The sequence below is a fragment of the Monodon monoceros genome, unplaced genomic scaffold, assembly GCF_005190385.1.
Source record: "Monodon monoceros isolate NGI ecotype Baffin Bay Population unplaced genomic scaffold, NGI_Narwhal_1 Super_Scaffold_16, whole genome shotgun sequence".
Classification (NCBI taxonomy): Eukaryota; Metazoa; Chordata; class Mammalia; order Artiodactyla; family Monodontidae; genus Monodon; species Monodon monoceros.
The window spans coordinates 78,418,297-78,445,967 of record NW_021703772.1 but is presented as its reverse complement, the minus strand read 5'-3'; the positions used below and the strand labels follow the sequence as shown (position 1 = coordinate 78,445,967).

Sequence of the window (27,671 nt, the reverse complement as noted above, 5' to 3'; positions counted from 1 at the left end):
CTCAATTGTGCTGGCGGTAAACACGGAACCCGTAGTTGTGGTTAAGTGGGATAGGTGAAATCCCATCTGGAGATGTTTAGCCTTGCACTCAGGAGGATCTGTGCCCCATTCTTACTGTCTGACTTCAGATTCCTGGATGTATGTAGTTGTGCTCAGATTGATTAAAGGGGAAACGACACCCCATTTTCCATCTCACATAACCAGCTATGATTGGGCTTCTCTTTACTATTCTCTCTCACTGCTAAAGAAATTTTGAGTTTTTTTTTTTTTTTTGCCAACTTCAAACAAGCTAACAGTTGTGACTAAACAAAAAGCAAAACACTTTGAATACAACAGGTGTGCCAGAAAAGAAATAAAAATATTAAAATCTGAGGAGACTGTAGAATTTCTGCATTAATTTGAGGTTTTTTTTTTGGCACTATCAATACATTTGGTAAGTCTGAAAAGCCATTCTGGCAACGTTAACATATATTAAAATGTTTATACATTCCAACTTTAAGTGTAAATTTAGTCTCCAGCAAATAAATACCATAGCTGGTTTTGGCTTCTATTGGTATTTTGATTTTATTAATTAGTTTCTTTTTTTTTTTTCAGATTTTTAAATTGATTACAACATGCTCAAGTAGACTTTCTAGTCGATTCACCCAAATTCCAACAGGAATTGGTTTATAAATTGGTTCCAACTGGAACTGGTCATTTGGAATTTCCAGCATGGGAAATTATTTTATATGTGCCTTGATAAGTACCTTAAATTACAAATTGATGTGTCTAAACCTAATGAAGAAAACAAAAGGTACTGTTATGTAAATGTTGCACTTAAAAATATCTCTATGATTGGGCATCTAATATCCATCTAGACTTAAGGGCATAATGTACACTTTTTTTTTTTTTCTTTTTGCCCCTTCTTAGCATCAATGACAGCAGCCCATAAGCACAGTCAATACTGTGCTGTAGTTGCCGAGTTAAGATGATTGGTTGTATCCTAGCAGTGCAATGGCAAATTGTCAACAGATGAATATTTTGCTTGTTTCTGCAGACTCAAAGCCTATGTCGAGAGTCATGGCTATATCCCCCAGGCGATCCTCGGTTCCTATGAGGTTTGTAAGTGTCCTGGTATGAGTCAGGGTAATCTTCTTCCACGAGAGGGTAATGATCTCGGCTATGCTGGGAACTGGAAGACAAGCGGTTCCTACTCTTCCGAGCCCTTTCATTGTGATAATTTTCATCAGAGGTCATTAGACTTCGCCTTTCAATTGGAGAGTTCTCTGTGGAGTGGTTGCTGTACCTCATACGCTGACTCTAAAAATATCAGATGGTTCACTGGTTAAATTACATCAGCTTCATTCTTCTAGAACATGCAAATGTATGTACAACGGTAGGATCTGGACAATAAGATGCTAAATATCTGACTCAATAAAACATTCTGACGTACAAATGGTCTGCTCGAAATACCTGGTCTTATGTATTTGGGACACAACATGCAAAGATGCCAAAGTGTTGGTAGTTTATGAATTTAATTACATAATACTGCATAATTATGCTTCCTATTAAAAACACAGAATTCAAAGTTAGCTGCTGAATGGAACTTAATATATTTACGAAGGCCTAATAATTCCACTTCTATTGCAAAATGAGGATTATTTTACTGTTGGGAAATAAGTTAAAGTTCAGAATAGCATCTGTTATTTTATTCCTCTCTTGAACTGATAAAACCTTTCTCCTCCTAAAGTCACACAGTTCATCTTTATTAGCTGAATGTTCCTGATACCTTTAAAAAATATTTTAATAAAATTATGATTTGTGCTACCCATAAAATATTTGTTTCTACATCCTACATAAGACTCAACAATATTCTCTCCAAAGAAGTACACAATAATTATGGAGCCAGTGAATTGACATATTTACAATTCTTGCTTCCTCAACTGAAATGTCCTGCAGAAATAATCTTCAGAATATAAACTAAATTCCTCTAATACCATTACTTGAAATTAATCTTTAGACACTTATTTGAGCACTCAGAAAAGGCTATTAACGTTTTGCTTCAAATCATGGGAAAACATGTGTCATAGCTGTGTCTACCTCCTTAGGTAGGTCGCCTCAGTTAAGAAACAGGATGCTGATGAAACCAAAGACCCAGATGCATTTCCTCTAAAGGACACTCACCTGCACACAGCAGGAAGCTCATTCAACAGTCACAGCCTGTGCTGGGAGCCCCAACCAGGGGTCTCACAATTAAGTGCCCATGGTTACTAGGAGAAATAGGCCCCAGGATAAAGGGCACCACGGTAACTCAAGTGAAACTGGGAGAAGCACTCTACGTGGATATCTTGGAGGTGATAAGTCAGGAGTGTTATATTCATAAACAAAGTGCAACATTTCATTTCCACCTACTAGTGTAGGTGGAAGCATATCGCTTCATGAATCTGTTTCTCACCCTACAGTGTACAATTTGAAGCCAACCCAAACTAGTCAGTGGAACGCCACACTCGGATCAGCAGGCAGGCAGTGAAACAAGGAAAGAAAGAGTCCCCCCGAAAAAAAAAAAAAAAAAAAAAAAGAAAGAGTCCCAGTGCGCACATATACACTGCATATTACAATAGCCCGTTTCCCAAGTTCATTTCCAGCCTCGAAAGCTATTCATTTACATGGCAGTTTTTTGCTTACAAAGATGCAATTCTGTAAAAGAGTAATACAGTTATAATAACATTTGAGAGAGTGCCATTTATCTCAGAGTTAACTCTGTAGGATCTACAATTATGACTATCATTATAACCCATTAATACAAAACTAGTCATGATGCAAGAGAGCTCAATTGACTACCTGTTCCTCAGTCAGCTGGGGGTTTGGCCACATTCCAGCAGTGGCTTGGTAGATGGTACATAATCACTGATGGAGGAAGGCAAGATCCACTTTGTATCATAATGCCTCTGGCTCCCCACCTCTAGCCCTGAGTGCAGCACCACAACAGCAGGAGCCTCCTGCTCCTACACTCGTCCCCAGCTTCCCTAAAGGACACTGGCCATAGCCGATGACCGAGGTGGGCCCTGCCCACCCCTAAGAAAACTCAGGGATTCACGACTGTTTCCAAACAAGGCGACTCTACTTATGTGCATGTTTTGTTTGGGCAAGCTAGGGGACGGGCCCCGCAGCCTCGGGGGGAAGGGTTAGGTAAGGGTGGCCATAAGGTCCATCTGTCTCACATACCTTACTTAACTAGCCCTGTGCCTGACAGTGCCACCACTGTATAATCCTTAAGAAGTGACACGGAGAGGTAATGGACAGTTGCATAGTAGGTAGAAAGTTTCTTAGCAGGGTTGAGGCATAGGAGGGATGAATTTACCTAGGTAAAAGCCATTATAAATTAACAGAGGAGAAAGTTCTAAGGAAAACGCCACTCTCAGGGTAACTTTGTCTAGGGCAGGTCACAATTAGGTAACACGTTTTGAGTTTGTAAAAATGTAAAATAGTCTGTATCTGTTAGAATCAATGTAGCCAAAAATGTGAATCTGAAGAATTTTGTTGCCAAGACTTCAGAGCAAGTATATGAACCAAAGTGATTTGAGTTTGTAAAAATGTAAAATACTCTATATGATTAGGCAATACTCTAGATTTTTAATATAGTAACGCATGGCTCTCTAGGCCACTCCCAGTCTCCATCTCAGTCAAGTTTCCTATAGAACCTTAAATGTAAGGTTGTAAGAGCACAAGTGACACTACCTGTAACCCAGAAATTGCTGTGGGATATGGTGAGAGTGCTGTTGAGCCCAAATTCCTTCCAAGAAGTGGGGTCATGGGGGTGCTACTGGTCGTGTGAGTGGCACGCCAGTAGGCCTCAAGGTATTCTCCCAGATGTTCACACGCATCCTCCAGCTGGTTTTCATCCAGTATAACATCAAACATTTCCTATAGATGACAAGGAAAGTCCATTTTATTTCTACTTCAGGTTTTAGGCAATGAAACCTAAAATTTCACTGCATGCAGATAATATTGTTTCTAATGTCCAATAGCAAATATCAAACTTGAGGGGCTGTACTGGAAGTTGCTAAAGTTAAAGTCAAGTGAAGAACTGCACAGTTAACCATGTACAAATTTGGACATTCACATAAAAATGGGAAAGCTCATCAAATATTTGGATCTTTCATTTAGAAAAAAAAAGATGAGGTACATGTAAAAGTGTTCTAAGGAGAATAGAGTGAAAACACATATGTATTCACATCTTTATCCATATATTCCTATAGATACTTACTGAATACATTCTTTTATATACTATATAAAAGTTCTGAATTATACTTCAGAATAAGAGAGAAGCAAGTTAATGGTACGGAAAGAGGAGTTCTAAAAATGTTCCGGTAACAAATGTATCACTGGAATAAACATTTCACCTCCCAAAGTAACTATGTTGGAGGAAATAACATTTAGTTAGGTAACTTTTAGAATGTTGGTGAAAATATTATCTGCTATCTGTCTCGTGGTAAAGCAATACGAAAGGTTTAGGATCAATAGTAGAAAACCACAGTATAGTGACTTCTGCTACCAGAGGATCACTGTGTGAAATGGTTAAAAAAGAACAAGAACGAATACTTGATTGCAGTGGTGGTAGGCAGGGAGTTGGGGGGTAGTTCGCCCAAGAAGTATCTGGGGTCCATGTTTCTGACAGTAAGGACTTTGTCCAACACCTGTTCTATAATCAGGAAGTTGTTCTTCAGCCCCAAAGGAGCAGAGTGGCCCCTCTGTCACTGCAGTGTGGTCAGGAACACAGAATATAACCGGGACACAGGTTCCCTGGAGGGACAGTCAGATAACCGTGGCACCTCATAAAGAGAAAAGCCATTCCATGGGTAAGTGAAAGCACACCCCTGACTTTCAGCCTCTGAATCCACTTCTTCCCTCTTGCACCACTTCCACCTGCTTTTACAAGCTCATTTTACCCAAAGAAGGAGCTCCCAGTAATGAATCAAATACAGGGTTACTGCCATCAACGCTTGATGCGGCAGGGGGACCGTAGGTTTGTAACAACTGGATGACTCTGAGTTGGTGGGGGGTCAGCTGACTCACTCTCATCAGCACGAGGGCTCCCTGAAGCAGAAGTCACCATGGAAACAATCTCTCTCCCAACATTAACTCTTTGAATGTTTTCATCACGTTGATCTTTACTGAATATTTTGACCCTAATTTGCAAAGCAGTTTCAAAGTCCTTGGAGCAGTGAGATACGTTTAGCAACTAGGAAAGAAATAAGGTGGCTTCAGCCTAAACCGACTGGTGTTTGAGAAGACTCAGCCAGTTGAAGCCATGTAGAAACCATTCCCCCACAAGAACACTTATTAGTGGATTTCAGACGGGTTTTTGCATATTTTATTCATTCATAAAGTGTTTACTCGGTACCTATTCTGTGCTAAGCATTGTGGGTATACTGTGGCAAAGAAAACAGACTTCATCCCTATGCTCAAGAAGCATCCAGTCTCGGGGGAGAGACAAGTATTAAAATCCATAATACCCTACATCAGACCAGGACTTTAATTCAGAACAACAGAGACTGAGCCAGTGAATGTTCAGAGCTGCAGCTTAAAGTTCTGGATTTAGAAGGAGGCCCAGAGAGATATGTGAAAGTTAAATTTATGAGGGAGAGAAAATTATAAGTCAAAGAATTCTATCTGTAGAGGGAAGAGAAAAAACAGACAAAGAGGAGCAAAGACACAATGGAAGAGACGATAGAGCCCATGAGAGAACAGGAAAACAGCTAGTTCCTACAGTGTCAGTCAACATACATCCTTACAATAAATCCTCTTTCCACTAAAGCAAATCAAGGGAGTGCCTGTCTCCTGCAATCAAAAGCTCCCTGCCCCCATTAATCTAAGCCGTCAACAGTTACAAACAGAGACTCTGAGAAATGTCCCTAATGCTCTGATACACACATTGCATCCTCTGATAGCACTGCAGTGCTAACTTGAGTGGAACGAGAACAGCCCCATCCCAAAGGGCGTGCACAGACTCAGACAGATGACACAGGAAGAAGAAAGAGGAAACCGCGCAGCAATGGAACAAGGGACCACTCTGTCAGCCAATCCAGGCTAAAATCGTCCACAAATTCTATTTGATCTGGAGTCTGCTGTTTACATAGTGTTATTTATGTTAACTGTATAATTCAATTAGGTAGATCTCATTCTTTAATGTGGGATCTCAACAATGTGTAATCTCAACACGTCATTTCCTTGCTTTCATAAGGTCCCAAGTTAATGAACCCTACAGGGACACTTGGACTGAGGGTTCTAACTATCACAGCCAGGGTTGCAAAGTCCAGAGAGGGTAAAACAAGGTAAGCAACCCTCATTGCAGAGTGTTATTTGAAAGAGTTTTTTTTATCTCCCTGGCTGTTCCACATGTTACATGGTCAGGGCTTCAGACACAATTAAACATACACTTAATTACAAGTAGTTTTAATAAAGTACTTCTCTTTGCCAATGGATCGATTTTGTATATATCAGCACACGGCTGTTTGCTGAAGCCTCAATCATTTCTAGGAAACTAAGCTTTTGCACTGCTAAAAAGACAGCTATATGATAGAAGATGATCTGAAATTGCTTTTAGGCTTTCAAAAGCACAGAGCAAAGCAAATTTCGGCCTCTGAATGAATACTGACATATGCGGCTTATTTCCAACTAAGAGGAATCTCACAGCCTGGATATCTGTGACAATTTTTCTTTTCAACTCTTTAGGAAATAACACAGCTGATTAGACCAGAGTGTTAGGAAATGAGGATAAGGGAGAAAAAAATTTTTTTTTAAATTATACAAAGAGAAATTCAACGAAAAGCAGCCGAATGAATTATGCAAACCAGCTTTGCCAATTTTTCATAAATTTAAAAGTTTGGGCTTCCCTGGTGGCACAGTGGTTAAGAATCTGACTGTCAATGCAGGGAACATGGGTTCGTGCCCTGGTCCGGGAAGATCCCACATGCCGCGGAGCAATTGAGCCCCTGCACCACAGCTACTGAGCCCACGCGCCACAACTACTGAGCCCGTGTGCCACAACTACTGAAGCCCATGCACCACAACTACTGAAGCTTGCACGCCTAGAGCCCGTGCTCTGCAACAGAGAAGCCACCACAATGAGAAGCCCGAGTGCTCCAATGAAGAGTAGACCCTGCTCGCCACAACTAGAGAAAGCCCCGGTGCAGCAATGAAGACCCAATGCAGCCAAAAATAAATAAATAAAATAAATAAATTTATTAAAAAAAAATGTTCAAGCCTAGCTAGCTCCTTACTGTGTAATACGTGAAGCCTCCAGCATGGGATATGGATGCAGAGAGCTATCTAATCAGGAGAAGAGGGTGTGGGTAATGGGACAGTCACAGGCAGTGAACAATTACCCACTCAGTGATACCATGCTCTTGGGACTGCCGGAGATAAGGGTAACGCTGAGCTGTTTTCAAAGCACCATACAGACACAGCACGCACCTCTGACATTTTGTGATGGGGTATTTTCTTCAGCTGAGGTGGGCAGAAATAATGTGACTTCCAAAGTAAATAAGAAGTGAACAGAGGAGTCAGAACAAATCACCAGAAAACCAGGCAGAGTAGGTCCCTTTTCTGGACAACCTCTTTCAGAAAAATAAAAAACTAAAGCATTAGAAATAACAAGAGTGAAAAACATACCTCTAGCTTATCCAGTGGTCCAGAGAACAAAAATGACAGGGAAGAAAGGGAAAGATTGAAGCTGAATAAAATGGGAATGAAGAAAATCTGCAATAGCTTTTTAAAATATTTTAAGTATTTAAAGATCTGTCTAGTTCTTCATTCATAGAGTATCACAAACGTTCCTAAGGAAGGCACCTGAATTAGAGCAACCAACCATCCTGGTTTGCTGGGGACTGAGTGTTTCTGGGTACTTGGGACTATCAGTGCCAAAATCTGGAAAACTGGGGAGAAATGGAATGGTCAGTCACCCTAGTTTTTAGAAAAAATGGAGCACATTTCAGTTCCTACATTGACAACCGGAACAGGTTCCATTTATTTCTTTTACATTCTCTTGGGAGGGAAGATATAGAGAGAGTGGGCACGTCTTTCTTTATGACTGTGAAATATATACTTTCTAGCAAAGAGGGAGAATTTCATTAAAAAAACATAATTTCTTATATGTTTTATCTAGGAGTTGTTATTAAACATTTTTAAATAAAAAGTTTATAAAACTTAGAAATTAATTTTGCAGTTTAATCTTAACTTTTTAAAAAAGTTGGTGCATTACTGAATATTAGCTAGCCAGGGGATTAAATATATACAGACTCTCCCATGGTATATGCATTGCTTTACATTTATTTGTTGTGCAGAGATAAAACCTCATATGGGGCATCTTTCCTATTTCTAAGTGGAAAAAAGAAATAATAGGGGTGAGCATACTTTTACTTCTTTGTTATTGGAATATAGAGCTCCTGAATCTGCCACCATTAAAAAAAAAAAAAAAGACCGGCAAGTACTATTCAGTGAAATAATATGGCTGAATGGCAAATATGCAATGCTAATTATAAAATAACCAACCAATGTTTCTTTCATATTAAAATTGTATTCTTTATATTATTAAAGCTTTTGAATTCCTGAGTACTCAACTCACTGGTCAACTAGTGATAGCTCAAAGTTCTTCAGCTCAAAGAACTAAGTTAAAGGGATTTTGAAAGATTTAGGAGATCTCATGGGGATAAAGGAAAGCCTACCAATATCATGGGGCTCTAGCAGTTAGTTACAGGCACAGTTTCCACTTTAATGAGCCAAAAGGGAAAGACAATCAGAATTCCTGCCACTGATGGGTGGGGAAAACATGAAGGCAAAGAATACAGTGACTTTGATCCCTTCTAGCTCCTCTCTTTTAATGATACGTGACATTCATTCTGAACCCAACCACATTTTCCTCACCACACCCATCCATCCTGTCCGTTCTTTTTTTTTTTAAAGATGGTCCTGCTTTTTATTTATTTATTTATTTGACCGTGCTGTGTGGCTTATGGGATCTTAGTTCCCTGACCAGGGATTAAATCTGGGGCCATGGCAGTGAAAGCTCTGAGTCCTAACCACTGGACCGCCAGGGAACTCCCATCCTGTCCACTCTTATTCTTCAAAGATTATAACAACATTTACCCGTGCTACTGTCTGCAGAAAAGGCACCCAGTGTTTTTGTTAAGTCCATATTAATCCAATGCTTTACATCATAGTACTGAAGTATCCCTAACTCGGTATATCTAAGTTGGGTGGCTGAAATTCCTTCAAGAGTAGTCGCCTTAGGACTGAGAGAAACTAGATCCGATGTGGCCTTGTTTCATGAAGGAAACATCTGAAATCAATTATTCTCTTTTTTCAAAAGTAATGTTGTGAATTAAACTATGACCATCCAGAGGCTCTGTAATAATGAATGCACCAGTGGGGATGGCGCTTCAGGTAGGTGAGTTCACACAATTCTAAATAATTTAAATAAAATTACTGGAAAAGGGCGGTGGAAAATTACTACCATGATAGCAATACTATTGTGATAGGATACTGAGCACCGCCACTCACTTCAGAGTTCCTGTGTTTAATAAATCTGAGTCCATTCAGCAATAGAAAATGAAGAGTGACAGAAGAGAATGACCATGGTTACTGTAACGTTAGAGGTTTGCAAGACTGTGGAGGAGACACACTCCCCTCTAGCAGACAGAGCGATCAATGTCATTTTATATGCACAGAAAAATTACAGAGCTCAAAGAACCAGGGTCAGCTTTTGGTAACACAAACCAGCTTGTAGCTAAGTAGGATGAAAGGATTACATTTCATTTATATATTCAATTGTCTGCCTATCTGCTTTTCTCACCATGCATTGTGTAGCTCTTGTGACCACAGTACTGGGGCAATTTGAACTTTGCGCTTCTTAAAATGTACTATTTTCAACTTCTCTGAAAAGGAAAAGGGCACCAATACCTGGTAGAAGCAAAATGAAATCCAACACTATAGTGTACAGAAGGCTATTCCAAATGCAAATTCAGGCTGGTCATATAAAAATACATATATGGAAAGGGCTTATGGGTTCTAGTCTCACAAACCCCTTTTCTGTCTGCATCCCAACTTTTTTTTTTTTAATATAAATTTCTTTATTTATTTTTGGCTGCGTTGGGTCTCTGCTGCTGCGTGCGGGCTTTCTCTAGTTGCGGCGAGCAGGGGCTACTCTTCGTTGTGGTGCGCGGGCTTCTCACTTAGGTGGCTTCTCTTGTTGTGGAGCATGGGCTCTAGGCACACGGGCTCAGTAGCTGTGGCTCGCGGGCTCTAGAGCACAGGCTCAGTAGTTGTGGCGCACAGGCTTAGTTGCTCCACGGCATGTGGGATCTTCCCAGACCAAGGATCGAACCCCGTGTCCCCTGTATTGGCAGGCGGATTCTTAACCACTGCGCCACCAGGGAAGCCCCATCCCAACTTTTCTTTTGTGAATCCAGAGCAGGCAATGAAGGAAAGTTTCTCCCTCTTCCAGAGTAGAACTATTCAGTAGCCCATCCTCCCAGCTCATCTTTCTGTCTGTGGCAGATTAAAAATGGCCACAAGCTCTTTGACACTCCCTGCATAGAGACGGAGGGTTTATGTCCCCTCTCCTTGAATCTGAGCAGCCCCTACGTTCCCTTGACTAGCAGAAGGCTGTGGAAGTGATACTGAGCCAATATCCAAGCCCAGTATCTAAGTTAAAGGGAATGGAATACTTGCTCTTGGAGCCCTGGGAGCTGCCATGTAAGAAGTGCATATTCCTGTTGGAAAGATCTCATGGAAGAGCCCTGAGACCACGCGGAGAGGGAGAGGAGCTGGCTGAGCCCAGCCTTCCAACCATTCCTGCTAAGGGACCAAGTCAGCCACCAGCTGAGTACCACCAAGTGGTTGTCATTTGAAGTCACTAAGTTTTGGGGTAGTTCGTTGCACAGAAATAGGTAACCAGAACCTTGTCCTAGAACAAGGATGGCAACTTTGGTGGGCTGGCTACATTGGGCCTGCCTCCTGCTTCTATAAACAAAATTTGACTGGAACACTTGTATTTGTTTACATACTGTGTGTGGCTGCTTTCCTGCTACCAAGGCAGAGTTGTGTAGTTTTGTGAAGAAGACCACATGGCCCACAAAGCCTAAAATATTTACTATATGGCTCTTTACTGAAAACGTTTGCTGACCCCACTCTTAGAAGAAGCCTCACCCATGAAACCCATGATTCTCTCTACAGGAGAATATATAATAGCCTGTCTGTTGCCATTCACTCTCTAAAGTCTTGCTAGATGAGGAGACAGAGATCTTACCCTGGCTTTACCCAAGGTGCATGACCTTTGGAAAGCCAGGTCACCTCTCTTGGTTTCAGTCCCCTCATTTGTAACATGAGACTTTCCTTAGAACTGTGCCATGAAACACTAAAATGGTTCTATAGTCAAAATTCAGGGGAAGCACTGTACACGACCTATCTTAATGGAGATATAAAATGCTCATTAGCACATTAAGGCTCTTGTTGTAAAGAAACCAGTCTACGTTTGTTTACTTAGGTGTTTTCTCAAACATTTTTGGTACCAAAGTGTTTCCACCTGTTGACATTACATATGGAACCTGTAGTGGGAAGAACGCACTCCAGGAAATACTACACAGGGTGCTTTCCAAGTTCCCTTTTTGCTTCAATAGTCGCTGAGTTCATTTTTCTGGCTATAGAGAGTCAACTTTTTTCAGTACTCTTTTAGACTTCCCTTTCTAGAGACTGCCGCCTTTAATTTCTTAGCAATGTGAGATTCCACCAGTGTAATTTGCTGACTTTTCAGATTGGAGACGCAGTGGCCAATTTAGCAAGTTGCAAATTCTCCTAGAGGAACTAAAATGACACAGTGATCACCCGTCTTTGGATGAAAATGATAATTATGGTCTTGAAGTAGGGTAGGGACAAATGCAGATACATTTTGAGACTACTACTGGTTTTTATAATCCAAAGATTTTTTTCGTGAATGCCAAAATAGAGTGTACAATTCCTTCTTAGCATTACAAATGCTATTTAAACAATATTAAATGAACATGTTTAATAATGTAAAGTGTTTAGAAAATATTAAATGCAAGGTAACCTTGCTTATCCAGACTGCTTGTTTAGAATTCTAGGTTATCGAACCAATTATATAAAACAAGGAAGTGTTTACCCTGCTGAAATAATGACAGGGTAAAGCTGCCTTCATAGTGCATGAGGCTGTTGGAGATTCCTGACATGAGGACATATCCTAAGGCAGCTCACAGTATTATGTGCATTTAAGTGCACGTATCTTTTCTTGGTTCCAGCTATTTCAGATGTAACATGTACTGTATACCTACTCAACTATCAACTGTCTCCGCAGCTATAATACATCAATTTTAATAAGACACAAGTTATTTTCTCTAGTAATTATTAGGAATAAATGTTAATAAACTCATTCTCATAAAAAGATCAAATTAAAAAGGAACAAGTTCAATTCACCTGAAATGCATCTCAAGGAATCACTTACTGACACTTCTTATAACATTATTAACCAAAACTTGTGTAGATATTCATCTAAACCAGGGGTTCTCAACCAGGAGTGACGTTTTTCCCTAAGGGGCATTTGACAATGTCTTAAGATATTTTTGGTTGTCACAACTTGGGGTTTGTTACTGGCCAGAGATGCTGCTAAAATCCTACAATGTACAGGAGAGGTCCCTATAATAAAAAATTATTCAACCTACAGTGTCAATTGTGGAGAAACCCTGATCTAAATTTCTCTTTTAACCTAAAAAAGATTTATAAAGTAGTATCTGCAAGGATATTTATGACCTAACAAATTGTTTGCCAAGAGCTGACTCAACCAATGGGACCTTTTTAGACTATCTGCTCCTTGAAGGCAGGAACGTGCCTTTGTCTCTCTAGCACCTAGCAAGGTAACAGGCCTAAAGCTTAAATAATGTTTGCTGAGTGTATTTTAGTTCTCGCCAAGAAGGTCGATTGTAGGTGAGCTACACAGAATTGAAATGACTAAATATTTGAGTGTGTCTGGTTTAACCATATGGAGACATGGATACCACGTCTTCAGACATGCCCCCATGTCATTCTGTGAAACATCTTAATCTTTTTTTGAAACAATAAGCATATTACTTGACTTGATATATCTTCTGCTTATGTTTATACTCTCCTTTTCCCTGGGCTCTACAACCCTCATGATTTCAATAACATGTCTGTGCTGATCACTTCCAAAATCTAGACAGAATCAGAGTGTCAGAGTTGGGAAGGGATGTTAGCTACCACAGCTTTCAGCCTTCACCAGAGGAGGTTCCTTCCATGACACCTGACATCAGGTCCTAGAGCCCACTCCACCCGCATCCCTGCCACCAACTGAAGGCAATTAGAGACAAGCTCTCTACTTAGAAAGCCGTCCCATTCTTCTCAGCATTTGCATTTGAGCAGATGTGTGAAACGCCTTCCTCCTGTTGGATGAGTCTGATCCCTGTGTCAAATGAAATTACACAGGCCTAACTGCCCTCAAGTCCCCCCAGATCTGCTTCCCCATACTCCCACAGATCTTAGCACCACGTCTGGGACCTCACAGAACCAGCGCTGCCCTCGCAGTGTGGATCTCTACATAAGGGAACTCAGACACGGCCAGTGAGATCTGAGCTATGAATCCGTGTTTTTCCTTTTGTACCTTCCCTCTTCATTTTCTGCCATTTAAGCAGGTGGCAGGGTCTGTGCTTCCTTGTCTGGTGGGGGAGGGAGGTGTCTGTGGCAGGAAATTCCCAGCTCTCCATTTCCCCTTCTGGATTTTGTGTCCCCAAAGCCTAAATTGGTTGGAAACATTCTGTGCTAACTGCCTCTGGAAACAAAAGAAGGTGAGGATGCTTTTAGATACAACAAAAGCAGAGAGTTCCTTTAATAGTAACAAGAGGGGGGAAAAAGGAAGATACCTTCACTCTCTCAGACAGAGAAGAGAAGGGAGCTCTCTTGCCAATGTCCCGGAGAGGAGGGGCTATGAGTCTCCCGGCCTTGCCAAAGACCCCCTGTTCCCGATAAGGTCTGATGCAGCACAGCCTCCATCCTTAAGGACCACGTGGATTTGGTCAATGAATAGGTTGTCTGCATTGGAACTCTCCCCCTCACTCCCTCAACTTCCCGCCAGCCCTACCCTTTGTCTTTGTTCTGCCCTGGATTAGGGTAAAGGCAGCTGCAAGCATGGCTAAACATCCTGCCTGCCCAGTGGGCTAAGGGGTCAAAGTAGAAAAAGAGCCATTTCTTGCACATCGAAGTTGGGGGCCAGAGATCCATCTATACTACACAGCTATGTGTACCAGTGGAGCAGTACGGTGGACAGAGCTTTGCTGGAGTCAGACAAAGCAGTTGAATCTTGGGGCCCACTTATTTTTTTTTAATTTTTATATTGGAGCACAGTTGATTAACAATTAATTGTGACCTCCAACAAATTTCTTAGTGGGGACTTAGCTTTCTCCTGTAGGAAGTAAGGATAGTATTATCTACTGTGGCGGTCATAGAGGTGCATGCCGAGACTTCCCCTGGAGTGAGAACCTGCTGTGCTGAGTGCAGTCAGCAGACAGCCTTGGGCTGCTGCACCTTCGGGATCCACCAGGGAATTCAAGCAAGGACCTGCTCTCCCCAGGCTGCTCCCAGCCACCACCTGAGCACAGCACGTGGACTAGAGCCTAAATGTTTCTGCCCAACATGAGGCTCCTCTAGTGCTCTGGGAAGTCCCCAGCTCCAAGTGGGAGATTTTCTCAAGGCTACATCACAGTCTGAGGCTCCTCCTACCCACTTTTTCCTTCCCCTTTTCCTTTCACAGAGTCAGAACTACATCAGGTCTGAAGGCTGTCCCTGCCAGTTCTGTCCCTGTTCCCTTTTTCCTCTCATAGGCATTTCCCCTAATAAATCTGTACTTTGAATTCCACTTAAGTGTCTGCTTCCCAGAAGACCCAAACTGATATAACTATCCTTAGAAAACTGTTCTAAAAATTGGAAACAATAGCATAGTTCCTGTCTTTTGGTAGCTGCTAAAAAAAGGTTAGCTTCCTTCAACTGGGACGCATTAGAGTCAGGGACTGGGTAATACATTCTCCTATATTCGCTCAGTGCTTTAATCATACATTCCATTGTGTAAGTGGACTTCAATAGTCAGCAATGTGTCTGTCTAGCTACAATTAGACTTAACATAGGACTCCAGACTCCGGGCTATCCAAATTATCTGCAAGCAGATAACCAGGTGTGTGTGTGTGTGTGTGTGTGTGTGTGTGTGTGTGTGTGTGTGTGTGTGTGAATAGGTGGGTTCGATTGGGGAGAAAATTGGCTTCGGAGCCAGACAGATCTAAATCTAATCCTAATTTGCTGTGTGACCTTAAGGAAATCCCTTAACCTCTCTGTCTTCAGTCACCTCAACTATATAATGGGGATAATACTGCCCTACCTTACTAAGTAACTGTGAGGGTTAGAGACAGTAACTGTGAGGGTTAGAGATAATCTATATAAAGCACATAGCACAGTGTCTGGCCCATTGTAAGCATCTAATAAGAGATCGCATTGCCTGTACATCCTTATTCTTACCCTGTACTCTTATTGCCTGTACATCCTTTCATTCATTTGATATTTATCGTGGGCCTCGTATGATAGGAACTTGAGACACAACAGTGAACCAGACAGGCACAGATCCTTGCAGAGCCTGACAGGTAGGCATGGCACAGCACAAAGTACATCCAGTAATTATAACAGAAACACCTAGATGGTGCTTATTATGTGCTAGGTACTGTTCTAAGAGCTCTACTACACATTCACTCATTGACACTTTACACCAAACCAACGAGGTAGGTATTTGCTCAAGATTACATAACTAGGGATGTAATCCTTAGTGTAGATTAGTATGGATTTGAACCCAGGCAGTCTGGATCCAGAGTCTGTACTTTTAACAGCTACGCTGTGTTGCTTCTCTAAACACTTGAATTGAATTTTATGATTCCACAGAGCATGAATGATCCTTACATAAGCATATAACAAAAACTAGTGAATTAAATCAGTAGGAAAAACAGTTATTTCCTTCAGAGAAACACAGGCACAGAAATAGTAAGTCAGCCGAGCAGGTGTAGACATTGGTGACCCACACGGTAGCAGTTACCACCCCTACCCCCCCACCTCCTCGTCATTTGCTCAGCTTTGAACTCAGCAGCTGTTTTCTGGTAATGGCATTAGAAGAAAAGCTGCTCTAATATGGTTTTTCATCTTACTTAACCCTGACCTTTTCATCTGCTATAACCACAGGGCTCTTCTAGTTCTAATAAATTCTCAATTTTCAATGTCATAATCTATTATGCCTCTAGGAACTTTCTGTCAGAAAAGTTAAAGGAGTCAAATCAGTATGTTTTATTTGTTGTTTTCGTTTCATAAAAGTGTCCACATGACTGCATTAAATAGTTTGCTGACTGTTTGCAAGGCAATCAAGGTGGCAGTAAGGACATCAGACCCTGGACACCAAGTTCATTTCTTATTACGTGGCAGACACCACACAGCTCTGGATGCCTGGGTAAGCCAACATGACAGCAGCAGTTTGTTGCAAGAAATCCTTTAGATATGTGACAACATACCATCATCATGACCGTTCTAGAATAAAAATGACAATGCTAATATGATAAAAACAAAGCCTACCAACCTCTCCTAACTAGTCAAGAATGATTAAGACAAAAAAAATGATTGTACTTACAGGGGGACATTGTGCAAGTTTGTCAGCTGCCACCAGTTGAACATTTAAGTGTTTACTTTGGGACTTTCCTCTAGATTTAATCAACCGCTGTAAAACCTGATAGAAGAAGACATGAATCTGAGATACTGTCAATGAACTGAAAGAAAACCAAATAAATCCAGACCTTTTTTCATAGTCTATTTAGCCTGAGTATTAATAGGGAGGAAATACAATATAACAAGTCATATATATATATATAAACTCTGTAATGACATCAGCCACTTACACTAGATTTCAGTTATAGTGGATTTGACATGTTCATCCTATTCTCGCTCCATGTGAGGTCTTGGTGGGATCTGGAGTTCCCACCCTAGATTTTACCCAGAGATTTCAAAGAGAGCCCTGCAAAAGTGCAGGCACTGATCTGTACCAGGTCATTTATGTCCAAATTTAGTTCAGTAATATTTTGGTTCACTATCTCAATGTCAGATAAATATAAGAGTTACATATATTTGACCCTTTGTGTCACTGATAATTAAGGCATTCCAGTCTAATCTTACATTAAAGGACAATTTCATGATCGACATCTAGGCAGAACATCTGTACTGGTTGTATTGCTACGTATAAAACAGGGATGTACCTATGTCTTTTGGGCACTGCTGTAACTGCATTTTTCCATATACTCATCTTTCCCTTAATATTTTTTTTAGCTGAAGTAAGACCCTTCCCCCCAACTACTACTAATCTATGAGGCTCAATGATATCTCAGCACATATATCCACAGGAGTCCCCGTTCCTGCACTTATGGAGCCCACGGTGACTGGGGCGAGAGGGGTTGAAATCTATTCCACTGCAGTAAGGGTGCTTGAATCCCCTTCAGTTCTGGGTCAAAGAGACTCCAAGTGCTCAAGGCATTTTCAATCGATTTTAATGATTCCCCAAAGGTCCTGGTTTGGTCAGGATTCCCAAGCCCATCCTGCACAGAACCAGTGCCTGTAGAGACGGAAGGCTGAGAAGCTCAGAAGCATTGGGAAGGGCACATTCTCTACCTGTGAGAGGAGACCCCTGTTCTGGCTGGAAGTTGAATTGGCATTTAAGCAAGAAAATGCACTCCTAGGGCCACTGAAAAGAAGCTGATTGTTAAGGTAGTACCTCCCAAGGGTATCCATTTCATATTAACTTTTCAGAATATCATCACTTTTTAAAATCTAATTAATTATTTATTGGCCACGCCACGTGGCATGAGGGATTTTAGTTCCCCGACCAGTGATTGAACCCATGCCCCCTGCAGTGGAAGCATGAAGTCCTAACCACTGGACCACCAGGGAATTCCCCATCATCACTTTTTTTTTTTCAAATTTCGATATTTATTTTTAAAAGCAATCTCATTGTACTCTTAGTTTTTATAAATGCATAATCTATTTTTTAAAATTTATTTATTTTTAATTTTTATTGGAGTATAGTTGATTTACAATGTTCTGTTAGTTTCAGGTGTACAGCAAAGTGAATCTGTTATACATATACATATATCCACTCTTTTTTGGATTCTTTTCCCATATAGGCCATTACAGAGTATTGAGTAGAGTTCCCTATGCTATACAGTAGGTCCTTACTAGTTATCTATTTTATATATAGTAGTGCATATCTGTCAATCCCAATCTTCCAATTTATCTCTCCCCCCACTACCGCCCTGGCCCATCATCACTTTTTAAAGTTAAAGAACACCCAAGTCAAAAGGGACCACTTTGAGGCTGTGTCACTTTTTTTTTTATCTCCCCCATTGGCATAAAGATACATGGCAGATATGACATTGTGCTCAACCACAGAATAACTATACTCCTTGAAGAACCCAACCTAAGCACAAATTAAGGGTCTATAAAGTTTCCATGAGAGATTTTATACAGTGATGTTTGACTTATATGATAAATATATATGTACTTTTTTTAACATCTTTATTGGAGTATAATTGCTTTACATATATATGTACTTCTTGAACTATGTACTTTCTCAACTGGGGCGAGAATATAGGTGATACAAGAATCAATATTACCTAAGAGATTTACCAAGATAGAACCTAAAGTCTCTGAAAAGCCAGACTTTACTTTTCCTCACCTTAGTTCTTTTTGTTTTTATTATACTCTTGCATAACTGCCCAGTTTGGGAACCACAATAGACACTGAGCTTCTTGAAGGAATAAACAATTCTTTATGTGCTATCTCAAAATTTCTAGAACCTGTACAGAACAGGTGAATTAAAAACTGCTCATTAAAAGGGTCTCAACAAGGCATTCTCCTTGCCCACTAACAAAAATGCACAGAGCAAAAAATATTTCAGAAGAAACAAGCTTCTAACCCTTAAGACAGAAATGAGCTGATTACCTTTGGAGATGAGACTTTTACATGAACAATAATTGGTGCTAAGGAAGTCTTTATAAGTTGTGCTGGGTGATTGATGGTGTCTGCATCAAGAACAACCAGTTGCAAAGATCTTGCCAACTCAAAGATTCTTTCAATTTCACTTTGTACTTCCGCTAAAAGGAGAAATATCAAATAACAGGTCATGGTATTTTTATTAATTAGTTCCTATATTTAAAAAATAGTACCTCTTTCAGATATTAGCCTACATTGCAAAACAGAACATTTTGAATTTTCATAGTCCTATCTAACTTAAGATCTTTTCTAAAGAGAGATGGGTTGAGTTTTACATAAAACCAAAGAGTTGGTGGAAAAATTTGAGAAGGCTCTCTTGATTTGCTTCTTATGCTCACCCTAATATTTAGCTATTTACATAGCTATGTTGGTTTTGATTGTGCTTTTGTTCTAAAGAACTTTTATTTTAGCTATAGAAGCTGCAACTACATTTTAGGAAGCAATCGAAATACATGTGCAGAGCAACATCACATGGAAAGCAAATTATGCTGAAATACGCCTACCAATCAACAACTTCCATATTAATATTTTATGGATATGTTTTTTAACATCTCACAACTCATCTATTTTGACTGATATGCACATTTTTGTATCCCTGTTAAATGTTCTGGATCTACTCTTAACAACTAGCATATTGCTAAGTCTTCATTCAAGTGTTAGGGCCAGTGGACTTGTTCTGAGGCATAATTATCTTCAGTATTAAAATAAAAAAACAAAAAACAACCTAAGATCAATTATATTAAAGTGCCACAATGCATTTAGATGCAAATCTACTTGGCTTGCTGTAATAGCCAACTGACCTGAATCTGTGCACGAATCTGGTCAAATGAAAAATCTAGTTATTTTCAATGTCAAAAGCAATCCAGCTATTTTTTAAGCAAAAATTAAGCAGATTATCTATAAAAATATAAAATGGCTTTCTGAAATATAAAAAGCTTTTTAATATATATTTTTATAAATCACCTGATTTATTGATCATGTCCACAGTCTGAATTAGTCTATTTAAGAGAGACGATCTTGTTTGCTTTTTGCTTATTTTCATTTTTGGCTATAGCATGACTTAACAATGTTGTAATCTTATCCAAATTACATAGAGTAGACAAAGCTACCTAATTTAAATTATTTCCAAGATGGCCTAGGAAAAAGTTGATGTTGCTCTAAATGTCCTCATTGAAAAGGGTTTGTACCAGAATCCCGTGATTTGTTTTGCTTATTCAGTATAAATTCAAGTTCATGTTACCCACCAAAAATTCTCCATTCCATAACCAGACAGATTGACAGGGTGTGTGGGATCATGAATGCTCAAAACTATCATGTAACTCTATTTTCTAGGGCTTTGCTAATAGCATAAAATTCTTATTTCCCACAAAACCACTGGTGTTTAATGCATGATCTGTATAAGAAGTATGAATTTAAAGAGTCATTAGAACCCAGTAGAGGCTGTTCAGTTCAACTTCTGACTCTCAACATGTTCTCTGATTTCCCTCCTATAATGGGTTGAATTGTATCGTCCCTAAATTCATATGTTGAAGTCTTAACCCCTCAGTACCTCAGAATGTAACCTTATTTTTGAGACATCATCTTTACAGAGATCATCAAGTTAAAATGAGGTCATTAGGGTGGGAATTACTCCTATATGACTGGTGTCTTTATAAAAAGGGGAAATTTGGAGACAGGCACACACACAGGAGAACACCATGTGAAGATGGATGCAGAGACTGGGGTGATGCTTCTACAAGACAGGAATGCCAAAGATTGCCAGCAAACCAACTGAAACTAGCAGAGAGGCATGGAACACCTTCTTCCTCACAGCCCTCAGAAGGAAACAACCCTGTGGATACCTCGATCTTAGACTTCTAGCCTCCAGACTCTGAGAAGACAAATTTCTATTGTTCAAGTAAAAAAAAAGCAACATATCTATCATTTTTCATATTATCCAATACCAATATCCTGAAAGATTTCATGTTGCTCTGAAAGGTGACTAGTTTTCAATATATTAATGTAAAGAATCTGGACAATTTGGCTTATCTGCAAAATTCTGAAATACCTTCTACATTTATTAGTAAAAACAACCTACTTGTCCCTTTTTTCTCATGTCAGAAACAGAAGATTTTTTTAATGAGAGAAGTTTGGAAAGTAAAGTTTATTTTTATTGTAGCAAGTTTCATTTTTTTTTCTTTTTTCATTAAACTGCCACTGGTTTAAGGTAACTCCTGGCCAGGACTGTACTAGAACAAGGCTATCTTGCTTTAAACTTAAAATCTGAATACAATATTTTCTGAAGTAGCAAAAAGGCAGTGACGCAAAGTAGACTGCCCCGGTACAAAGAACCCGTGAGGCATTCTGAGTCTCTGTGTAAATAATTCAGAGACACCTGGGCCTTATTTACTTTGCACCAGCCATGAGGCAAGTGTGGTGTTTTTTGGGGGTTTTTTTGGCCACGCCACGCAGCCTGAGGGGTCTTAGTTCCTGGACCAGGGGTTGAACCCGGGCCTGGCAGTGAAAGCGCAGTGAAAGCACCAAGGGCAGGCACACCTACAGCTTAACCAAAACAAAACTTGGGCAATGGGTATCAACAGAGAGGTACTCGGGCAGAGCAGGCCAGGAGGCTGCAGAGGTCCACCCTATATACTGGAGTGGGTCCAATATTGGGATAATATGTATATGGAATACAATGAATAAATTATACGTGTGAGAAAGACATATTTACCTACACAGCTCAGTTCTTTTAAAGAAAAACTTTAACCAAACACAACAATCTTGACTACCCAAGCTGATTCCAATCAAAGCTTTATCATGATCTTATTCCAGACAAATGAACTCTGAGAAGTCATGGACCATGAACCTGGAGGGACCTCAGTGAACACTTCTATAACTTGACCACAACTGGTCTGGACCCACCTCTCCCCAGCATCTCTGTCACCTGTGCCCTTTCTCTTATATCCAAAGGCTTAAACTACTTCAATGGCTCCCTGAGGCCCAAAGCAACATTTTCCAAAGGCAGTACCCTGGATCACTAATCTCATGAGATAGCCTACGCAAAGAAGGGTTTTTTTTGCAAGGGAGATATCACATGCTATAATAGTTTCTCTTGCAATTTCAAATGTACATTACCCTCTTTATCTTAATGCTTCTAAGAAGTGTTGCAGTGAAGAAATCTGACAGCTATTTAATCCATAAGTTTCAAATTTATTTGACTGCGGAAAACATACTATTAGTATCCTTTAAAATCAACGTTTTGTGGAATCTATTTTGCGGTCTCTTTAGCAAGGCGTACTAAAGCCTTAACATACTGGCCTCGATCTGTTTTTTCAGTCTCTTCTGTTGCTCTCAAATCATGCTCCCTACTTCCTTTTTCTAAATATGCTCTGCACAAAACAACTTGTTTCTCAACCACACAGTGTTTATATGTCAATGCCTTTGTACATTCTTGACTGCCCTAAGAACCAGCTCAAAAAGAACTTCTGTGAAGTCTTCTCAGACGCCTCTTACTCCCTACCCTTCTTTCTTTATACTTTTAGTACTTTGCTCATAATTCCATTATCACACAGTATTTTAACCATCACTCCCTTTTTTCTGTTTGCCTGTGGCTAAGATACTTTGCCTTATTTATGTCTGTACTTCCTAAGTCTGGTACAATGCATGGCAGTAACAAGTGTTCAATAAACATTTGATGAAAGAATCTACACATGTGCATTAACAAGCAGACAAATGGGCATAAGTGGCTCACATAGTGGTTATTATAATAGGCTGCCATTAAATTATCTCCAATGGTTGTGGGAGTTATGACTTTACAGAGTAAAAAGGAAAACCAGTGAACTGATATCTACCTTGTTTCTTCCTCAATATTTACACCAACCCCACTGCACCCACTCCACTGACTCTGACAACAGGTGACTACATAGGTGATATGGAATGACCTCACAGAATGCCCATCACACTCTAGGCTGGTGCAAGATGGCTGAAAAAGTCAGGCAACCTAGCTTATGTTTTTAAGTGTCCTTTAGCCTCTCATTATACGTCAGAGGAAGGAATGGTTAAGAGTCAAAGGCACTGTGAGGAGTGGAAAGGAGGGTGGAAGACAGGAGAACAGAGAACAGATGGTTATTTGAGAAACCTTCAATCTAATCTGGTATCCTTGTCACCCATGATATACTACTTTAGTCAGTTACCTAATCTGATTTATCATCATCAACTCTGCCATCAACACCCCTGAAGGTCAAAATACTGTGCCTTTAAGAGTGTTTCACTCTGTCTGTGGAAGGCTCTAAATACAGAACTAAAGAAGGAACCACCGATGTCTGGGATCCTGCTCTCACAAACGCTGACAACTGTCCCATTTGGTAGGTTCAGCATTCTTTCAAAAAGCAGCCATCCAACAAACATTTATTGAGCAATTACCATGTGCCAATCCCAGGCCAGGAACAGAGATGACACTCGTCTCTTTCCACCTGCACAATTCTTGGCATAGCCTTCAATGGACACTTGATGGGATATTTGGGCATGCAATCTATCTTAGAAACCCTAATTTTAGAAAAAGTTTTCTATCACCTACAGAGCTCATTTAAGTAGTTTTTTAAAAAAATGTAGTGGCATAGAAAAACCCTGTCTTTCCTACTCTGTCCATGAGGAATAGGGCAGTAAACAAGTTGCCCTCAGAATGTGAATGCAAAAGAGAGTTATAAGTGGACTACACCACTCTGGGCCACCATAGAAACCACAAACAGGCTTTTGAGATGAGTGATATGATTCTCCTGCAGCCTGGACCCAATTCTGTGGTTGGTGAATCCATCCTCCACAGCCTTGCTCCTGCATGGCTTGACGGAACTAATCACATATAGTGCTTTTTCTTCTCCATCGTGGTGAATTTCAGGATGCTTTCTGATCGGTTCACCAGGAAAGACATGTTTAAACTCCCTGAATGGTATTAATGGTGGTTGCTACTTCCACTTAAGGATGTGACTACTCTGGGCACCAGCTGGCAGCAGAAACCACACTGAGAACATCATTATCTAGTTTCCTTCTAAGGATCTGGGAAAGGTGGACATCTCATTTCCTTTCATGTCAGCCGTGACTTGGGTATGACAGATATCATTAGCCTCATTGAGAAGCTCAGGCAAAGCAGGGATGAGTGGTTTCGCGTGTTGAGGCAGTAACAGAGGAGGACAACCTGTTGAGGATTCTTCCTACCAGACTACTAATTAGCTAAGTGACTGGAGCTGAGAAAGAGGAGTCTCAGGCTACTGCAGGACTCTGCTCTCTGCTTTTCCATGGCTAGCCTTCTTGTCAGTTAATCAGTGCTTCCCCCTTCAGAATGGGGAAAATGGGCAAATTGAAAAGACATTCACAAATGCAACATGTGTCACCCCGGTCTGAGAGCGCAGTACCACATTTGAACATCTTACCTAAGCTGGACCGAGTGTTTGAGCGTTCAATTATTGCTCTCTTGCTGGGATTATTTAGGACAGACCTCTTAGCAAGAGAAATGTCAGCTGTCACTCTTGTTATTGATATCCTATGAATAGGAACACAGAACAGAACAAGCCAGTAAAAATGTCGTGGGGCTCTCCAAGAGATTTATAACCACAGTACTTAATAACCGCCTCACATACTATACTGCAACCACAGTATAATAAACATTGGCCACAAGTATTTTTAAATAGGATTTCGCTAGCATTAAAATACAGGCAGAGCAGAATGGAGGAAGGTTTTGGCTATTTAACAAAAAAAGACTCCAGGAAAAATGCAGCTCTTCCTCCACTATTGTCTGCCTTGCCGAATTCTCCTTATAATACACACCATACCAGGAGGGAATCAAAACATACGAATAAACCATGCTCTTTCTAGGAAGCAGCAATACAATTTCCCCACAATTCACAGTTGATTTGCTCTTGATCAAGACTTTCAGGAATGGCAAATGCTCTGCCCAGGTGCATCAATGCTGCTGGTCAAAGCGGGAAATCCTCTTCATTCCAATCATCAAAGACGATCAGCTGTGTTGCATTCCTGATGCTCAACAGTTAACTCATGGTACATGAAGCATTTCGCCACAGGCCCAAAGGAATGTTTCATTTCTAAGAATATGAAAAATATGATTTCTTTTCGGCAGGCACAAGGATTCTTCAGCATATTTGCATATTGCTTTGAATGCATATTGTGGGCAGTAATAAGACACTATTGCTGAAGGCAATATAAGGATTGTTCCAGGATTTCCATAAGTTAGAAAGTATCTTGCAGTCATGCAAGACAAGAATAAAACCGAGACACTGCAAATGAATGGAGACAGGGGTCTATCTGTATATGATGAGAAGCTCTGGAATTTATAATTTTAAAATTCTTTATTTTAAGCTGGGATTGCACAACTTCAGATTACGATCTCCCTGCAGAATGCAAAGAATGCCTCTCTAAGCCAGCTACTGCCATCATGGGCCCTTCTTCATTCTTATCTCCAAACCTTGGCAGAGTTCCAGGAAGGAGACAAGCAGAGTCCCACCCCTTCCCTTTTGTACTCACTGCACTCATTCTCCCCCACTTTCAAATGCCTCTAGCTGGTGGAGCCGGGAAGAGGGTAGAGTTAGCAACAATTATTGAGCCATATGTCATCTCACACCTATTTGGGGACAACACTGTCAGCACTCTCAGGAGACTCTTCACCTGACTTCAGGGACCTGAATCCTTGGGGAGAGTTTAAAATAGTCCTTTTCATAAATGGTTGGAAATGATTTCTTTAAAGCAACAGGCTGTGCAAAAGTTCTGGTGCTCTTTTAAAGCAAAGTACTCCTTGTTTGCATTGTTGTATATATAAGCTATAGATGGTCAGGAAGTTTAAAATTTTTTAACTTCTTAGAATTTTTTAGGCTCTAATAAATTATTCGAGGCATCTTCAAATTGCCTTCTGAAGAAATCAAGAATTTTGTGAAATACATCTTGGGCTACTGAGAATGTTAAATGGGGGTTGAGTAGGCCAGGAGGGTCCCAGCTTTCTGACCCTCAATGCCAGGCAAACACCCCTGCATTTATGTTTTCTACACAGAGGGCTTATCTATGATTTCATTGTAAGAACTTGTTCAACTGCTAAAAGATATTGGAAAACACTGGTCTGTACAACTTCTTCATTTTTTAAAATTAATTAATTTATGTTTGGCTGCGTTGGGTCTTTGTTGCTGCACGTGGGCTTTCTCTAGTTGTGGTGAGCAGGGGCTACTCTTTGTTGTGGTGCACAGGCTTCTCATTGCGGTGGCTTCTCTTGTTGTGGAGCACGGGCTCTAGGTGTGCGGGCTTCAGTAGTTGTGTCTCGCGGGCTCTAAAGCACAGGCTCAGTAGTTGTGGCGCACAGGCTTAGTTGCTCCACGACATGTGGGATCTTCCTGGACCAGGGTTCGAACCCGTGTCCCCTGAATTGGCAGGCGGATTCTTAACCACTGCACCAGCAGGGAAGTCCCACTTCTTCATTTTATCAAGAAGAAAAGTGAGACACAGAGAGGAAGTTACACATGGTTATTTAGAGCCTAAGAAGGTCTAAAGAACAGGTCCCCAAGCACCAGGCCAGTACTTAGTCACCTGACTCATAATTCTCTTACAGTTTCAGTTTTCTTCTCCAGCAACGCTGAATCTCCTGATACCAGCCACATCATCAAGTGCAGATCTTGGCCACATGCTGAGAGATAGTCAAGATCTAAATCAGGTTAAAGTCAGTGAAGCCTACATCTGAGTCTCCATTACTCAGTTGGCTGCTGCCCTTGAGGCATGAAATCTCATAGCTAGTCTTTGCGGTCATAGCTCCTTGTACCTACAGAAGAGGATTTGCTTATTTTTGAGTTTCTGGTTTTTTTGTTTGTAGTTTTAAGAATGGGTTTGCTGGTTAGAAACATACAGTTAATTTCCAGAGCAATTCAAATATATGACGGGAGACAAGTGGGTTGGTTTAGGGACAGAATTCAACCTTCTAGAATAATGATTTTTAGAGGGCCCAAAGAGTCTACTCTGCTTCAGTGAAAATCAAATTTGCTAGCTCTGTACTAGCCAAATAGTGACCCTTGGTTCTTAAAACTTGAAAGGATCATCAACAGATGTGCACTCTTATTTTTTTCTGGGTTTTAACACACTTTTACCAAGCCATTTTCAGACACATCCAAAGTTTTACCAAAAAAACAAAACAATAACACACATACACAAAAATGGAAAAAAAAAAACAAAACTGCTTCATGTATTCCCAAACCAGGAAAAGGTGTGGACAATAAAAGGTTCTTTTTCTTCTTTTATTGGTCAATAAAATAGCAGCTAATTTGTTAATATAGGTTATTTCTTAATAAAAATACACATTATGAAACAGCTCAGGAGAAGACAGACACAGCTCCAGAAACCCTCTAATAAGACAAAGCAGGAGTTTTTATTTTCCATGCAAAGATGCTTACTATTATCAAACTCAGACACCAAATCCAAACTTTTTTTGTTGTTTAAAAGGCTCCCCAGCAATGTAATTACATTCATCATTAAATGCTAGTCTATTTACGTTTTTTTTTTTACTTAAAGTTATACCCTTTCTATTT

General features: G+C 40.3%; 1 protein-coding gene across 1 annotated transcript in view; it reads right to left on the bottom strand.

Moving 5' to 3' along the window:
• Positions 1 to 221: 221 nt before the first annotated feature.
• The window catches only part of CACNB4 (calcium voltage-gated channel auxiliary subunit beta 4), a 265,766-nt gene continuing 238,316 nt past the window's right edge, over positions 222 to 27,671 (bottom strand). The window contains exons 10-14 of the mRNA XM_029224871.1: positions 24,528 to 24,637; positions 19,072 to 19,223; positions 16,715 to 16,810; positions 3,718 to 3,903; positions 222 to 1,299 (exon numbers count right to left, since the gene is read on the bottom strand). Of these exons, the coding sequence (XP_029080704.1) occupies positions 1,039 to 1,299; positions 3,718 to 3,903; positions 16,715 to 16,810; positions 19,072 to 19,223; positions 24,528 to 24,637 (805 nt within the window). The 3' untranslated portion in view covers positions 222 to 1,038. The remainder of the gene's footprint in view (positions 1,300 to 3,717; positions 3,904 to 16,714; positions 16,811 to 19,071; positions 19,224 to 24,527; positions 24,638 to 27,671) is intronic.